The 18073-nt window shown below is 40.0% G+C and overlaps 1 protein-coding gene across 1 annotated transcript in view; it reads right to left on the bottom strand.

Moving 5' to 3' along the window:
- rspo2 (R-spondin 2) overlaps positions 1-10643 on the bottom strand; it is a 78551-nt gene extending 67908 nt beyond the window's left edge. Inside the window, exon 1 of the mRNA XM_047360306.1 lies at positions 9691-10643. Within this exon, the coding sequence (XP_047216262.1) occupies positions 9691-9790 (100 nt within the window). The 5' untranslated portion in view covers positions 9791-10643. The remainder of the gene's footprint in view (positions 1-9690) is intronic.
- Between the last annotated feature and the right edge of the window lie 7430 nt (positions 10644-18073).

Consider the following 18073-nt stretch of genomic DNA (forward strand, 5'->3'; position numbering starts at 1 on the left):
AAAAGACCAACCCTGTTTGATGTTTAATCCTTGGATTTATTTATGTACCTTGACCATTTTCCTAGTATCTATTTCCTGTAGAATGATTCATAAACTGCACATTATATTCTCCTTTGTAAGTATAAGTTATAAAACAAATGCTTAACATAGACCCTTAAGTAAATAGGGAATGGTAACCACCTGTAAAAATGGAAAAGCATATTTTCAATATTTTCACTGTTTTGTTTTGGATTTGACCAGTGCACTCACTGCCAGTCAGAAATGTGCTAACACTTTCATGAAGATAAATCTCCTTATGCTCCTGGACTTTCAAATGACTGCTGAACAATGGCTAAATGTCTTGCTAAATATCTGACCTAGCTTTTGAGCAGAATTGTTAGAGGTTATTTAAATTGGTTAGTTTCCACGAGCCCAGCTTTGAAGCATAGTCCAAACGTTTTGGTTTAGTAAGGGCAGGGCTTTTCAAAGTCTTAAGGTTAGCCTTGTTTAAAACCAATTTTGGTGTGTGTTTGGGATCATTGTGCTGTTAGAGCGCCCATTTGTGGCCACGTTTCGACCACCTGTCACTAGCTGTCACCCTCAAAAGAAAGAAAATTGGTAAGGATAATAAGGAACATTCAGGAACCTCCAAGGCCCCACCCTGTCATGTTTTGTCAATGTTCACACTGAAGAAAGTTTAACATGAACATGGACTGTAAGTTCGGACCAATAGAGAAACTCTGCTCTAAAATCAGAACTTTCAAGATCAACTGAAATTTGTAGCTGCCCATTTAGACAAGCCAAATGCCTTCAGGAGAGAGGTTTATGGTGGGATTAGGAAAAGATTGAGTTATATTGGAATTAGATTTGGAATTACCTCCATTGCACTCCATTAAAAATCATCAGACAGACTGATGTACCTTGAACACAGTTGAATGTTCGAACAAGAAAATGATTCCAAACACACATTAAAACTGGTTTTGGAATGGATAAAGCTGGCTAGCATTAATGTTTGGAAAGTTCTGACTTCAGCTGCTGAAAATTTCAGCTATCCTTAAAAACCTAATGAGTGGCAGGTAACCAGCCAGTTCAAATGAACTCTATCAATTCTGTCAAGAAGAGATGTTAAATATCCTGCCAGAATTACGCCAGAAGCTTGTTTGTGGCAACTAAAAGCCATCAAGTTTTGACTTGCTACTACCTGGTCATTATTCCACCTTGAGAAAACGATTGGTTAAGACTTTAACCCACCCAAAAGCAAATTCAATTGAACCTTAAGAATATCATTTTAATACTGGCTGCAGAGTTCCTATTATAGCCCTTAAATTAAAAAAAAATCCTACATCCACCACTGGTTATCTTACTATATTGAGTTAACTCAGAACATCAACAACTACTGTGAGTGGAAAAAATAATGTTGACACCCAGGGGTCTGAATCTGTGCATCTGGCATTCCAAAAATATCTACTGTATGTTCATTTAATTGTCCACCTATTTACGCTTAATTCAGTTGTTCCTTTTTATAATCAGTAAAGTGGAAATGGTTTATTTTAACAACTCCCTTGACTGGATTAATCGAGGACAGCAGCACAATGGGTGCCTATTGTGTTCACACCATTAAATCTAAGCAGCTCTTCACTGGATTCTTTAAGAGAGGTGTATTAGCAATTGGAGAGGAAGTGCATTCGTTGTAAGCCTGAGGGCATCTCCGGCTCTGGGCAGCTCTCCTACCTGTGAAGCCCTTGTAAGAGTCATTAAAAAGGGGTAAAAAAAAAAAAAAGTGCCTTTTGTGATTCCCATTTATGGGTGGCACTCAGAAATGATTCCCAACATTACAACCTTTATGGTGCAATAAACTTGAGAGAATCAGCCCAAACTGGCTGGTCATATTTAGAAGCTTTATAAGGAAACGTATTAAGGTGTTATTGCTGCGGGGGAATACGCAACTGAGGAAGCGGGCATAGGTGTGGGGAGCAAAATGACCCTCACACTCATGGAGAAATACCGCAGTTTCTGTCCGTTGCTAAGGAGTTTTCAATCTCCATGAGGAAATATGGGAGATGTTATAGGACTTGATTCAATAACTTTGTTTTATTTCACATTTCCGAACAAATGAGCTTTTATTGCGTGGTAATATGTTGTCTGGAATCAAAAACATGTGTTTGGCGCTTGGCTTTGCCAGCATTAAGGATCCTCTGATGACAACGACTGAGGGTGGAAAAGGGGGTTACCTCCAGAAGAATCCAGTGAGTTGATTGATGAGAATAAGTAATCCAGCATTGAAACACACATCGCCTTGCTAAAGTATTTATCCTACTTGAACTTTTCCACATTTTGTCACTTTAAATCCTCAAACTTCAATGTCTTTTGTGGGAATTTGTATGTGATAGACCAACACAATGTGGGATGTATTTGTTAAATTTGTTTTACAAATAAAAATCAGAAGTCTGCTATTCATAGGTATTCAGCCCCCTTTACTCAGATACATCCAAATAAAGTCGAGGGCAACCAGTTGCTGTCAAAAGTCACCATATCAATAAATAGAGGGTTACCAGAGATAAGCTATGAAACAAAATCCCAAGCTTTGACTATCTCAAACCACTGTTCATCCATCACCCACAGATGAAGTATGGCACAGCTGCAAACATGCACAGATATTGACATCCACTTAAACTTAAAGGCTGGGCAAGGAGTACCTTAGTTAGAGAAGAAGCCAAAAGGCCCATAGGATCTCCGGAGGAGCTCCAGAGATCCACAGCTTAGGCGAGACAAGTAGTTGACAGGACCTTTAATCGTCCACTCCACAAATCTGAGCTTTATGGAGGTGGCAAGAAGAGAGCCATTGTTGAAAAACTTTTTGGTCTGCATGTGGAACACAGGCTGTCGGAAATCTAACACTGCACATCAACATGGACACACTATCACCACTGTGAGATGTGGTGGCAGCATCATGCTGTGGGGATGCTTTTCTTCAGCAGGGACAGGGAAGCTTGACAGAAATGATGGCAAGATGGATGAAGCTAAATACAAGGTAATCCAGGAAGGAACCCTTTTAGGGGTTGCAAAAGACTTGAGACTGTGACAAGACTTGAAAATGGTTTTTACAGAGACTCCCCAGCCAATCTGACTGATCTTGAGAATATTTTCAAAGATGAATGGAAACAAAATAAGAAATCAGTCAAGATGTGCAATGCTGATAAAGAAAATGCCCAAAGCACTTGCAGCTTTTATTGCAATGAAAGGTATTCACTCAAGATGGCTGAATGCAAATTTTGAAATTTTTATTTATCAAAAAAATACAAAACCCTGTTTCATTTTCCTTTTACTTCACATTCATGTGCTACTTTTTGTTTGTCTTGCACAAAAAATCCAAATAAAATGCAGTTTATGGTTGTGACTACACAAAATGTGGAAAAGCTCAAAGGGTATACATTTGTTTATAAGGCACCGTAGAAAAAAAACAAAAAAAAACAAAGTACATTTTCAAAGATTAATCACCTTTTTAGTTAGAACTGTATTTTACAGTGAGAGTACAATGAAATAGTGTCCTGAAAGAGTCTGCGTCTCAGAATCTCAAGAGTAAAGTTCATGCCACTGCATGTTTTTCTCTTACTGGGGTTTTCAGCAGTGTAATGTGGCACAGGCGCACTGAGGAGCCTTTCTCAGGCTTCATCTGATACCACTGTGCCTTGGACCAAGAGCTCAACTCCAGGCCAGGATTGACACACAGGTCAAACAAGGAGCTTGTCTTTCTCTAGTGTTTTTTGGAGGTAGAGCGAAATAAATGTGATTTATCAATACATAAGTGACTTTGTGCTGAATGGCAAAGGTGAGGCCGAATACAGACACTTTATGTGATTGTTTAAGGTAGAAAAGAGTCTTTCCATGGATCACTGAGAAAATCCACCTGTTCCTAAACGATATCTAGCTCTCCCACACACACTCACTTGTGGAAGCTTGGCTGATGGGCCCTGGGAGAGAAAAGACAGAGCTCTGTTTTGATGCCGGAGCCCGAGCTCAGGTCAAGGCTCAGCTCGCTGTAATCCTTCTCAGGTGATGCTGTTCACTTTCAGCCATTACCAGCTGATCTGCTTAAATATGTTTTCTCATACCCCTAAAAAGGAAAAAAGAAGAGGAGGACCGTTGCCTTTCTGCTTTATTAAAAATCAGGTGGTTTTTCAACATTTCCATGAAGTGATCAATCTTGTGCCCGGTATAAATAAAATGAGCAATGTCACAGATTTATACGTGGAATAAGCTCAATGTGTCCGAACACAGGAGCTGAAAACACCTGGATTAGAGCAGATCATGTTAGGAGGCCTTGTTGGAGAGATGGGCCATCAACAAAGCTTTTTCACTTTTTCCAAAGGCAGGAATGGCAAGGTCTGCCTCACAGCAGCTTCTTGGAGCAGTTCCTTTTCATTCCCCTCAGGCACTTAATCAACCTATAATATTGCGGTGAAGCACTGGGTTCCAGCATTTACACTCACACCCACAAACCTGGGTGTTGGCTAATAAAGATAGGGCAATGTGTCTGGGTAGTTTGAAGAGATAGCTCAGAATTTTTTAAGTGAAGCTCTATTAAAACATATTAGTAGTTAATATCTTACCCACAGTAGTTAGCTCTGTTAGCGAAGCTGAAGCTAATAACTAGTCTGAGAAGGACCAAGTCCAAAGCGGACTTTAACCAGAACAACTCAAATCCTTAAAAAGTCACAATGAGTTATACGAATGCTATTTTGTGGATGGTTATTTACACAGGCTGCTTTGATTTTCAAGGGAAATGGAGGTTGGAGGCAGTGCACCACCAATCATTCTCCGTGAAACACATACTGGGATTGAAACAAAGCATTTCCAGTCAGAGCAACCAACCAATATGAAAATGGTGTAAAAGGCAAAATTCTATAGTGGCTTAAGTGAATGCTATTTAATTGATTTTACATTGCCTTGCTTCTCTGTCAGGTTATTACTCTGACTGAAAGTAAGGGGTATCGTCATAGGATTTTGTGCCACAAGGTCTTGTATTATTAGAATTTTACAAGATTTCCTGTCAAAGTGAAGTCTCTATCACAAAATGCAATCTAGTTGCTGTTTGAGACCCAGCTATAGTTATGGCGGCGAGGTGAGTGCTTCAAAGCTTGACACCCTGCATGGACATATATCCTACTCTTATTTTTTTTTTTTGGGGGGGGGGGTCTTTAAAACAATGTTTAAACAGAAAAACAAAGGAAGCATTTTCTCAACTTTTACAGCATTGAAACCACCTTAGAATTAGATAAATGACAACAACACTAACAAAAATTCGATATATGGACCTGTAACACCTGAACTTAATTATTGTACACTGGTTTCAGATTCTTTGAAACACAAGATACCCATGGGCTGGAAACACTTTACATGTACAGTTCTCAGTATGTGTTTAACACTGGAAGAATACTGGTGGTGCACCACCTCCTACCTCCATTTCTAAAGTGAATATTTATTGGCTTCTGTGAAAATAACCACCTGATGTGAGCGTGACCATTGTTCATAAGATAGCATTTGCATAAACCACAATAAGTTTTTTGAAACTGAAACTGTTTTAAGACAGTAGAAGCCAGCTTTGGTCTTTTCCCCTCTCAAGCTAATTATTAGCTTCAGCCTCCACAACCAAATGAATCGAATTTATACTGGACAAAGTTGCTGTAAGATATTAACTTCTGATGACCTCTTAACAGAACCTTACCTCTAAACATTACAACTATCACTTTAAAATGATATTAGCTTTTTACATTCTTAGCAAAAGCTAGCAATAGCTGCATTCAACAGTCACTCTTGGATTAAGGAAGTAGTCATAAAGTAAAGACCAGGCAATTATTTTCATTGTTTTGCTTACCAAGTATAAATGTTGTTAACAGAATTGTTTGAAAAAAGTCTCATTAGACATTATGAGGTTGTCTTTTATTTTCTTAAGATAAATATTCATTCTTCATACAACGTCTCACATCAAAAGAACTGTAATTTAAACTGAAATTCTTTACATTTGATTTTGATTTTTTTCGCAAATGGTCTTTTCTTTTTCATAATATTTTAGCAGTATTGGCAAACTCAAATCGCTAATAGTCACAAATTATAAACGGCCATGGTTCTGGACACAGATTTTAATATTCTCCCATGACAGTAAGAACTTGTAAGCAACAAATTAAACCAAATTTGTCAGTTTTTTCCTTTCTTTTTGCATCAAAAGCAGACCACATACAAGCCTGTACAATATCATGCCGCTCTGGATTCACTCCCTCAACCACTGGTTTCACCCAGTCTCTTTTGTCCTTTACAAACATCTGGAAATGCAGCAGACTTCCAGATTACGCAGCTGAACATGATCTGAAAACATGCCAAGGCCTGTTGGGAATTTAGATTCAGGATTTCTGTGTAGATGTGAAAGGGTTAACTGTATCACATGGCAACTTTTCACCACTCATGCTGTTACTTATTCATTACCTGTTTAAACATCTTAGGGCCCCGCTGTGTTTCTCTGTCCCTTCAGGCAGGGCTGCCTGGTACTCAGCCTGATTTTATGTAGTCAGCAGGTGGCATCATTAGCCCGAGAATAAAAATGAAAAGTAATCCCCCTGTGTCTTGCTATGATATCATAGTAGGGCTCATTGGCACCGTTTTCCTGTTTCTAGTGGGCAGGATAAGAGCTAAGGAGGTGTAAATTTAATATGTTTTGTCATCTGGTTTACATTTGAAAAAGATGAATGTGTACGGTTACTGCAGCCAAATGGGTTGTTGGGTCATGCTATGCTGTGTGCAAGTGAGACAACATCAGCCAAGAAAACCGCACAAAGATCCCAATCTGGTCTGCGCTAGTTTTAGACACTGTCTATTTTAAGCCTCGGCCTTTCCCCCCCATCCCCCAAATTACGCTGGCATCTCTATCCCTAGTAGTGTGGCATCTTGAGCACAGCATATTAATGACAAAATGATCTGTTCCATGCAAAAGAAAGAAGACATTTGCTAACTTGTGCAGGATGTAATTTGCTACGCCTGAAACAGTCAAGCTTGGGGAGAAGAGTGTGCCAAGACTCAATCCGAGGCGTGCCGGGATGGTTCCCTGTGCAAGCCAGACAGTCTGTATATGAAGTTGTCACAGATACCTCAGAGGCTGGACATTCAAGTATTTCTAGCCTTGCAGGACAATGATCTTTTAGATATTCTTCACTGAAAATAACCATAATAAAAGAAACTCACAGACCATATAGGGTAAAACTAAGCATTCGACAAATACCAGCGTCAAGGAATTAAAACATTACAGTTTATAAACCGCTACATTTCCCATTATACTGTTCCCACAGTTTCAAGTATTTTTATAGAAATACCACAGAAAGTGCCAGAGTTTTCTCCTGCTGTGTGGACCATGGAGTTGCACCATGCTGCCCCTTCCCCTCCTGTTGCTGCATACTGCCAGTCAACTGGCTGAAAGAAAGTTATTTTTCCCTCGATTTCAAGATCAACATGTTTGTCTGTTTTGGAAATAATGGTGGCAAAAACATTCAAGTATTGTTCTAGATAATATTGTTATAACTATCAAAATATTATAATATTATAGCAGAAATAGGAATATTGTATGTGCTTTTATGTTTCCGGTAATACCATAAAACTGCTTTATTTTTAAAGTTACCAACAAGACTCCTACCCTTTTCCTCTGCTAACAAGATTTATTCGTTTTAGAAAAATTTCCAGTCAAATAATTTTAGCCTTTCTGTTGTACATCTTTGTTTTGGATTATTACATTAATACTGTCAGACTAAAGTGTTTATTATCATGCAGTAAGAATCTCTCAGGATGCTCCTGTCTTGGCTAAAGCTACACAAATTCCAGCAGACTTTGTGACTGCTTAAAGCCCCCTGCTGGCCTGGGGGTCCCAAAAGAACTTTCAACAGGGTAGATTGACAAATGTACCTGTTGCACACTAATATTCATAATTTAATTGATCAGTTGTTTGTGATGTCATATGCTTGTCTCTGACCTGGTGGAAACATTTCATTGAGTTTTTTAATGTTAGGAGCTTTACGAACAGTTCTGTCAATGAATGCCATACAATTTTTCTGGCACAATGGATTAAGTGAGTGAAACTCATCAAATCGCAAGTAGAGTCTACACAATTTAGATTTTTTTAAATTAGCCAAGAAAAAGACACTAAAAACCCAACTTTTCACACCGATTCAAATTTAGCTTAATCATAGATATTGAAAGTTGGGCTTTGAACCAAATTTAGACATCAGATTATGTTTCTTTTTGCAGCTCACAATTCAACCACGTTTTACATTGTGTAGATGGAAGGCATTGTCTATTTAATTAAATTATGTTTAGGGGTTATAGGTATAGACTCCAAAGGAAGTTTTGTTAATAAAAAAAATTTGAAATTGCTTCATCAGAGACAGCACAAGTAGTGGCTAGTGGGATTACTTTGACAAGTGTAAAATCTGTTGCACTCAAAGTAAAGCTGTTCTTGAGGTCAACTGTGCAAGTTGACCTCTTGATCTCATCCCTACTTCTTAACCCACCACCACCTCCTCCTTTTGTCCTCTCCGTCTTACACCACATGCAGATAAAGACTCTCCAAAACACATATGCTTGACCATACCCTAATTTTATTTCTAAACGGCTCTTTAAAAACAACGGATCAGACCTTGACACGCCGTGTCCTGCACGCCAGATCACACAGCGCACAGAGAAAGAAACACACAGAGGAGCGGAGAACCGCATGTGTGCCAGTACCCCGCAGTGATTGCCCTGATTATTTGCAGATGGGCAGCGGAGGGCTCGCAGAGTGTGGAGGTTCCCCCTGGCACGCAGCGCATATGATCAAATTGGTGATTGCCTGAGGATTTACAAGTCTTGTCTTCCTCCTGTCCCAACTCCTTATGCTGTTCTGATCCCGGTGACCGGTTATGCCATGGGTTTGTGGTGGGGGGGGGGGTGGGGGGTTGTGGGAGGATGAGAGGGGTACTTTTCCTAATCCGACTGTCTCCTCATTCATTCATGGCAAAGACTGGTGTTTACAGAGGAGCTGATCCTCCCGGCTCGACCCCAGCGCCTCCGCTGAGCTATTGTTATGGAGGTTTCCGACCAACTGTTCAAAGTGGTTATGAGATCAATTAAAACCAGCTTAGGATGAAAGCTGGATGGGATATGTGCAATTCCGAAGTCTTGGGATTTGGATTCTATAGTCACTTCAATTAGTTTTGAATGATCAGCAACATATTTTACGTGTCATATGTAACTACGAAAATAAAACAAGTGTATAAAGATAAAATAAAACAAAACATGTTTTTGAGTGGCTAAATCAAAGACTAAACACGTTTTACTCGTTTTAGAGAGCGCGCGTAATCCTGCGCGCATTTTACGCACCAATAATGGGCTCTAAAATTGTTACATGACGTGAAAGATCATTGTGATTTTTTTTAGTTTTGCAGGATTAATGAGATGCCGAAAGCCTGGTGTAGATCTGACTTTCTTTTCCCAGAGGGAAACTTTCTGGAGATTTCTGGATCGGTACACCAAACATTTTTGATAGATTTTCTTTTTTCCCGCTCGCTTTACGCGCACCGTCTCTATATTAGACTGACTATTGATATATTACTGTCCCTCACGCACTACGACAATCTGTAAGTGTCCCTCTCCTGGACGCAGATCTAAAACACCAAGGTTTGAACTCCAGGTTACCTCTCTTGTTTCTCCTCCAGCGGTGCGACGGCGCCTGACAGTTGCTGTACTCCATACAGTTCAAGACGATCAGGGCAAATGAGAAGAGTCGAAACTGCATCTGGACGGCGGTCTGGTTTGCTCGAACTCCAATAAAGAAAAACAGAAAAGCAAAAAATCCCTGCAGCTTGGCTTAAAATAAGTTTTCTGACTTTGCTTTTGTCCAATTTGCCCAGTTTCTTTTAGCTGATCCTTAAATGTGTCAAATGTCAGAGGAGACGCGACATGGCATCACGTCTTCGGCTGGAAGCATTTTTAAAAAGCGCGCTGATGATTCTCCTTTTAATAACAAAAACGTGTCTGTGCTGGAAAGGGAAACAAAGGTGTGATAAGAAAGTAACGAAATCAACACCTTCCTGTGATCGTGGAAGATGAAAGCAGAGATTCTTCTGTGTGTTAATGTCCAGATTCTCCCTGAACTGCCCCCTTTTAACCCCTAAAACTGAGCACGAAACGGTGCGTAACAGCAGCCAGAATGACCCCTTGTTCACTTCTCAGGAAAAGATGAAGTGTAATTCCGCTTCTAGGTTCCGTCTGAGTGCAAGTGCGGCTCAGCAACACGCAGCATCCCTCTCTCTGAGTGACTGTAAGGAACTCGCGTTTTGAGAGTGGAGGTCCGAGAAGGAGGAATGAAAAAAGGTGGTGAATTGGAGGGAGGGCTGGTTTTTCTTTTTTCCTCCAGCTCTCTTTATGTCTTGGACTCGCTTTAACCTGGGTTTTTCACCCTCTTTCAGTCTGCTCTGTCCGCGGCGTGCCGCTTCGCTTTAAATGTGTTGGAGTTGGAGCGTGCGTCTTGCGCGCTGCTGGCTGAATGGTCCTGATGCTCCCTCCGGTTTCCTCATATAGCGGCGCGTCGCTGTCACGTGCGGAAATTTCCAGCTTTCAGCCTCTTATTCAAGATGTTGAAGAGGGTATTCTGTTCATCAGCCCCTCCGCTACCCCCAAAACCACCCACACACCCACCCAGCCACTCATCCAGCCAGCCACACTTGGCTGGTTCGCGGTCGCCTCAGGGTCCTAGTGAGCGTGAAAAGTTGGAGGATAATTAAGGAGGGGAAAAAGTCCACGTGTTATTTTGAGTTTATTTTATTTTTACTGGCAGCGGATTTTAGACTAGCTCAATGTCTTCGATGTCGTTTAAATATTCCGGACAAAGGCGGCCCAAGAATTTATAGGGCCCAAAGCAGAATGCGATTTAAGGGGCCCACTTCTAAATGGAAAATTAAGACTTTTTAAAGGTTTGTCTCTGTGAGTTTGCAAAAATAAAGAAATAAACAAATCCCTCAAGTTCTGAGCTATTATCATAAAACATCAAATCAAATCAAAACATACATAAAATCAGAATGTTCATCTCCATGGGATGTGATGCTATATTAGCGGACATTAAACAAATACATTTTAACAAAAAAAGTTTTTTTTTTCAGCTGAACAACTTCCATGTTAATTTGCTTACATATAAGTGGAGGCTGCCAGTTGTACAAATCCACTTCATCACCTGCGACTCACCTGTCTGTTCCAAGTCCAACAAGAGTGGAGTAATCTATTGGATTTCATGCAATAATACTGAAGATTGTAAGTCCCTGTGCTTTCCCAGGTCTTGTAGATATTTGGAAGTTAGACTCATGATCACCCAATCAAGCAAATCAATAAGCCTTCAGTCATCAATGGCACAACCTTACAGTAGTAACACAGTAGGAAACAGTGGCAAAGTTAATCATAGCTTCTTGTAAAAGTGTAAATGTTTATTTTTTTACTGATATAGTGTTGTGTTCAACAGGCATGGTGGTTTGAAAATGCTGAAATCAGTTTAATGAGGCACTCAGTCTGACTAGCTGTAAGCCCGTCATCAATCTTTTCCATAAATTCCCTGTGATCCAACACTGTTTCCTTGCAGGAAAAGGAAGTATTTTCTGGAAATAAAGTCACCGACCTCACTTCAAAATATCCACACTAGTACCTGAAGGCCATCACTCACCAACCATCACCGCACCAATAATATCGCTCCTAAATTGTCCAAACTTGATTTTTAATGGAACATCAGTAAAATTCATTGTATGCTAGAGAGCCACAAATTAAAATCAACAAATCATGTAATCTGCTTTGCTTGACCGTCACATAGGACATTTCAAACAGACCATGTAAACCTCCTAAAGGCCTGTTTTGTACCCAGTTTTTACAACTGACCATTTAAAGAATCTACTCCTAGCCTACTGTATGGAAATATTATATGACTCACTCCGAGGTCACTCCGAGTAATTTTGGTTTGATCATAATTACTTATACTTTATTGCCAAAAGTATTGGGTCACACTCCAAATCAATGAACTCTGATGTTCTAATCACTTCCATGGCTGCAGGTGAATAAAGTTTGGTGTGGAGAAACTTGACTGGCCTGCACAGAGTCCTGACCTCTACCATCCTGAACACCTTTGGGATAAATTAAGGAAGAGGCTGCAATTCTGATTTGTACACACCCCTAAACCTTGTGGAAGATGTTTAGAGAATAGATTAATAATAGGATCCTGTCAAAGTTCATGTACATGTAAAGGCAGACAAATACTTTTAATTAGCCCAAAATGGATATCAGAACAAAAATAAATGGCAAAGGGGTGCAATGTATAGTCTAGTTCACAGATTCTTTGTAAAGAGGGGGGATGATAACTTGTCTGCCTCGTGCAGAAAATCTGCCCCTTGTGCAGAAAATCTGCCCTGACACCATAGGGCAACCTGATCCACTGTACTTTTTACCTAAGCAGCTAAAGCACAATTAAAGGAAATAGCAATTGTATTTATTTCCCGAGGGTGCAATGGTTTAACAGGAATAAATCTTTTGAACAATTTGGTGATTTTTGCCTCATCGTCAGGTGGTCATCCTCTAATTATTCAGGTCACCCTTACCTTCCCTGAAAGACACTGGCACCCTGGCAGACCATGAACAAAAAAAATCCAAATAAAAATAGGTTGTGACTAACTAACGCTGCAGAGGTAATTAATTAGTGGCCATTTGTGGGAATATTCTCTCCCCCATCCTTCTTGGAATATAAGCAACCTAATGCTCTACTCCTTTCAGCCACTAGGTGTGGCACTTAATCTTTTATTTATTGGAGGAAATAATTTTAATGTGAAAACGACATTGTCCAAAAGACTCTGACAGTGTGAGACAAAGAAAAAGAAAGTTCTCATCCACACATGCAACTGCTTTCTGTATAAGTGACATGACAAAGGCCTCCTATCTTTCATCTGCATCCTGGGTTTACAGTTTAAACGGCAGAAAAACCAGTGAAAAAAAGCCTCTGGTAGTAAAAACTACTCTGAGGGGAAGATCTCTGTTTTAAAAAAGGGTTTCTGAAACCTTTGGTGACCTTTGTGCTGGCTTTGTTTATTTGTCTGTGCAGAGAGTAGTGACAGACATTGCGGTCAGCATGGCTGTTATAGCCACAGGCTGTGCTCCTGGTTTGGATTCCTCTCTACAACAACATGCGAGAGTGCACGGTTAAGGTGAATGTGATAATTTAGGCCCTCTGGCACTTTTATTTTCATGATGTGTCACAGAGAAAGGGGGCCAGTAAACCAATCACTCTGCCCTCTCCACCCCTCCCTCCCCTCCTTGCTTGTTGCAGTGCACAGAAGTGGAGGTGATGTCAGCATTTGGATGGTCTGGCTTGGAGCCCTCAGTGCCATAACAGCAATGAGGGGAGCCGCTGTGCGTTCTGCCCATCAGGGATCCAGGCTGGACGGGCTTCATTATGGGTTTTGTCACAGTTTTCCTGAACAAAAGAAAAGGAAAGCAGAGGAAAAAAGAAAAGCCAATCTGTTGGCCACGTAAAAGTCTCCGAAATGCCAAGGACTCAAAAATAACCCAACATGACATATTAAAATAAATATGAACCATTGCAGTCCATATGCAAAAGATAATCCCAATAAAGATCAAGGTCCAGTTGGAAACAGTTCTTCATCTGATGAGGGTCATTTGAAATTAACTCACTAGATCAGTTAGCCAGTAGCATATTAAGATCTGAAATAAAATTCATACTTTTTAACGGCTCAGATGATCTATCTCTGAGGGTGTCGCACTTAAATACACAGTGGGTCAAATTGTAAAACCTGGACAAACTTACGTTCCTACCCTGATATTTGTTGAAAAAAATGTTATGTTATGTTATATTCTTTGGTTGCAGCTACGTTGGCACACACAAGAAAAACAGGCAAGTCCTTTAACTTTATGAACAGATATTTGACCCCACCGGTCCAGAAAGCATTGGTTTTCTACCTTTTATTTGGCCATTTTTGGGAGGGGTGGCCCGATGAGACTGGTAGTAGCGTGAAGTTTGATAATAAATGTCAACAAAGTAAGGAGCTTTCTGGGTCATGAGTTAAATGCCAACGCACCAGCAAGGTGTTCTTGGTTTCGCAACACTAGCTGTGTAGGTGGTGTTTACTGGTGGGACTTTTACTGAAAAGAAGACTATTCATTAAACCTGGCTAAACACAAGTGTTTTTAAATAAAGATCCATGTCCAGTTGTTTTAATAAGGCAAACATGCAGAACCTTTCTGTTTCAGATTGATCTATCTATCTATATGAAAATCCCATTAAAATTAGTTTATAATTTTTTATAAAAAAATAAATCTATTTGTTTTTGTCCCATGAGTACTTTCAACTTGATGCTTTTGGCCCACATGACAAAAACACCACAGTATTAAAGCGATAGGTAAGTTTATATGTATAGCACATTTTAGCAACAAGACAATTGAAAGTGCTTTACATGATGAAAAAAGGACTTTGCGGTGTCATGATAAACAAAAGTAAAACAAAGAAAAGTTGGACTATGGCCCATATTTTCTCAACGTTAAATCACATGTACTCCCAGGGGAGGAGGCTACTACTTAGAACTGTTCTGACTCATTATATGTCTTGATAATGGGGGAATATTCCTTTTAAAACAAGTCTATGTCTGGACCAAGAGTCAGAGACTTCCTGGTGCTCTGTACCTTTCTCCTAACTAGGAGTGCTAGCTAGGTGAACTCCGCTCAGCCATGGTCTGTTGGGGAGAGGACTTTTACAGTGAACTGCTTCTGACTGTGAATAGCGAGGTCCTTCGAAGTGGAAAAGCCTAATTAACCATTATCCCCTGTAGAAACTTTTACCAATATGTCCAAAAGCAACCCTAAACAAATGGGTTATTAACAGTGATTTAAAAGAATTCAGGTATTCAGTATTTTTGCAGTTGTCTGGAAATTTGTTCCAGATTAGTGGAGTATAAGAACTGAATGTTTGGTTCTGATTCTGGGGGTTCAGAGTAGACTTGAACAAGAAGACCCAAGTGGTCTGGAAGGTTGATACAACAGCAATAAATCTTTAATGTATTTTGATGCTAAGCCATTCAGTGACCTATAAATAGAAGTATTTAAAAGTCTATTCTCTTAGATACAGGGAGCCCGTGTAGGAACTTTAAAACTGAGATGATGTGATCTACGTTCTTAGGTAATAGCTGTAAACAAGACAAAGATTTTTTTAATAAGTTTTAGTTACCATCTAACAGTTTTCTTACCTATGGTAGAAAGTGGTCATATCACAGAATCCTTGTATCGGTGAAAGAGCTAAGAGCTAGTTCATTTTAGTCATTTTAACCGTTCTTAGCTATTTTAAACAACTGACCCTGAAAATGTCTATACCTTTGGTTTAAAAGGCCATGTAAGAGGATAATAAACATTCACAAATGGCGGTTGGTAAGGTGGCCACTGCCTTTTTAGCTGAAAGCCATCTGTGTTACAAAGGTGACGTTAAATTGGTTGAGGCAACATGTAGCAATTAATCCACCTGAGCTGCTGCAACAACACACTCGATTTCAAGTCCGTCAGGAGCTGGGCAAACTTTTGGATTTAGAACCAGGCAGTGAATTGTGCAGAGCCACTGAAGTTGGTACACTCAGGCTTTTTCAGATCTGGTAGGTGTTTGGAAGCGACCCTGACGGACTGATGCAGCCTGCGAATTCAACAAACTTAGCATTTGGTCGGCTGAGAAAATGTCAACCTACGTAACAACCGTCTGCTCAGAACATGGCGATGGTTTTTAGCTACTAATTGTGTCCCATGTGAATAAACATTGTCGTTTTGAGTTGTTTAAAATTGCTCTAATCATCTAAAACAGGAGATAAAGTGACTGGGGGCTTTCCACTGCAAATATGTCTTTGTTTCTATCTACTAAAGGTAAGGGATTTGTTACTCATTAATTTGAAACAAAAAATTACAAAATATCCCTTTAATATAGTCCTAAGAAGCAGTTTTAATGTAAAGTTGTTCCGATTCTACATCAGGAAAAAATCTAATCTATTTAAGAGACTCAACCAAAAATAAAAAGGTTAATATCCAACACCTGGTGGTAAATTACTTGCAGGTATCCTCTGATCATCTCTTGGTTTTTTTTTTGTACTCCCAACATGGCTTCATATGGCTGAATCACTTGGACTATTCTAATATACATCTGTAAAATAAGCGAGCTCTCCCATTGTGTCCACATTTTTCCAGAGATGTTTGCTTTAGTTTATGAGTCTAAACTGTTTTAATTTTGTGTCACTCTGGTTTGTGGGATTGAAGTTTTATCTGTTTAAAGAATGCTATTAAGGGATTGTTCTGGCTTTTGTTTTCTGGGAAAGTCTAAGCTGACCTTTACATTGTTAAGGTGTACTGCTCTGTATTTGTTCCCGCTGAGTCATATGCATGACGACCTGCACCAGCTTGATATTTATCAGAAAATAAGTTTTACTTTAGTCTCAAAACTCCGTTAATGCAGTGGGGAGAACAAGTATTTGATACACTGCCAATTTTGCATGTTTTCCCACTTGCAAAGCATGTAGAAGTCTTTACCTTTTATCATGGGTACTCATCAACTGTGAGTGACGTAATGTAAAACAAACATCTAGAAAATCATATTGCGTGATTAAGTATTTGATACATTAGAAAAACAATATTTAATATTTGGTACAGAAACCTTTGTTTGCAATTACAGATATCATATGTTTCCTGTAATTCTTGAATAGGTTTGCAGACACTGCAGCAGGGATTTTGGACCACTCCTCCATACAGATCGTCTTCAGATCCTTCAGGTTTCGGGGCTGTCGCCGGGCAATACGGACTTTCAGCTCCCTCCAAGGAGTTTCGATTGGGTTCAGGTCTGGAGACTGGCTAGGTCCAGGACCTTGAGATGCTTCTTACGGAGCCACTCCTTAGATGCCCTGGCTGTGTGCTTCAAGTCGTTGTCATGCTGGAAGACCCAACCATGACCCATCTTCAATGCCTTTAATGAGGGAATGAGGTTATTGGCCAAGATCTCCTAATACATGGCCCCATCCATCCACCCCTCAATGCGATGCAGTTGTCCTGTCCCCTTTGCAGAAAAGCATCCCCAAAGATGATGCTTCCACCTTCATGCTTCAAGGTAGGGATGGTGTTCTTGTGGTCGTACTCATCCTTCTTCTTCCTCCAAACACGGCAAGTGGAGTTTAGACCAAAATGCTCTATTTTTGTCTCATCAGACCACGTGACCTTCTTCCATTCCTCCTCTGGATCATCTAGATGGGCAATGGCAAACTTCAGACGGGCCTGGACATGTGCTGGCTGGAGCAGGGAGACCTTGCGTGAGCTGCAAGATTTTAATCTATGGCGGCGTAGTGTGTTACTAATGGTCTTCTTTGAGACTGTGGTCCCAGCTCTCTACAGGTCATTGACTAGGTCCTGCCGTGTAGTTCTGGGCTGATCCCTAACCTTCCTCATGATCATTGATGCCCCACAAGGTGAAATCTTGCATGGAGCCTCAGACCGAGGGAGATTGACAGTCTTCTTGAACTTCTTCCATTTTCTTATAATTGCACCCACAGTTGTTGTCTTCTTACCAGGCTGCTTGGGTATTTTCCTGTTGTCCATCCCACCCTTGTGCAGGTCTACTATTGTATCCCTGATGTCCTTACACAGCTCTCTGGTCTTGGCCATTGTGGAGAGGATGGAGTTAGTTTAATTGAATGTGTGGACAGGTGTCTTTTATACAGATAACGAGTTCAAACAGTTGCAGTTAATGCAGGTAATGAGTGGAGAACAGGAGGGGTTCTTAATGAACTAACAGGCCTGTGAGAGCTGGGATTCTTACTGGTTGTTAGGTGATCAAATATTTATGTCATGCAATAAAATGCAAATTGATAACTTTAAAAAAAACATCACACAATGTGATTTTTTGGATTTTTGTTCAGATTTCATCACACAGTTTAAGAGCACCTATGATAAAAATGAAAGACTTCTACATGCTTTGCAAGCGGGAAAACCTGCAAAATCAGCAGTATATTAAATACTTGTT

Source organism: Girardinichthys multiradiatus, chromosome 3, assembly GCF_021462225.1.
Source record: "Girardinichthys multiradiatus isolate DD_20200921_A chromosome 3, DD_fGirMul_XY1, whole genome shotgun sequence".
Lineage (NCBI taxonomy): Eukaryota > Metazoa > Chordata > Actinopteri > Cyprinodontiformes > Goodeidae > Girardinichthys > Girardinichthys multiradiatus.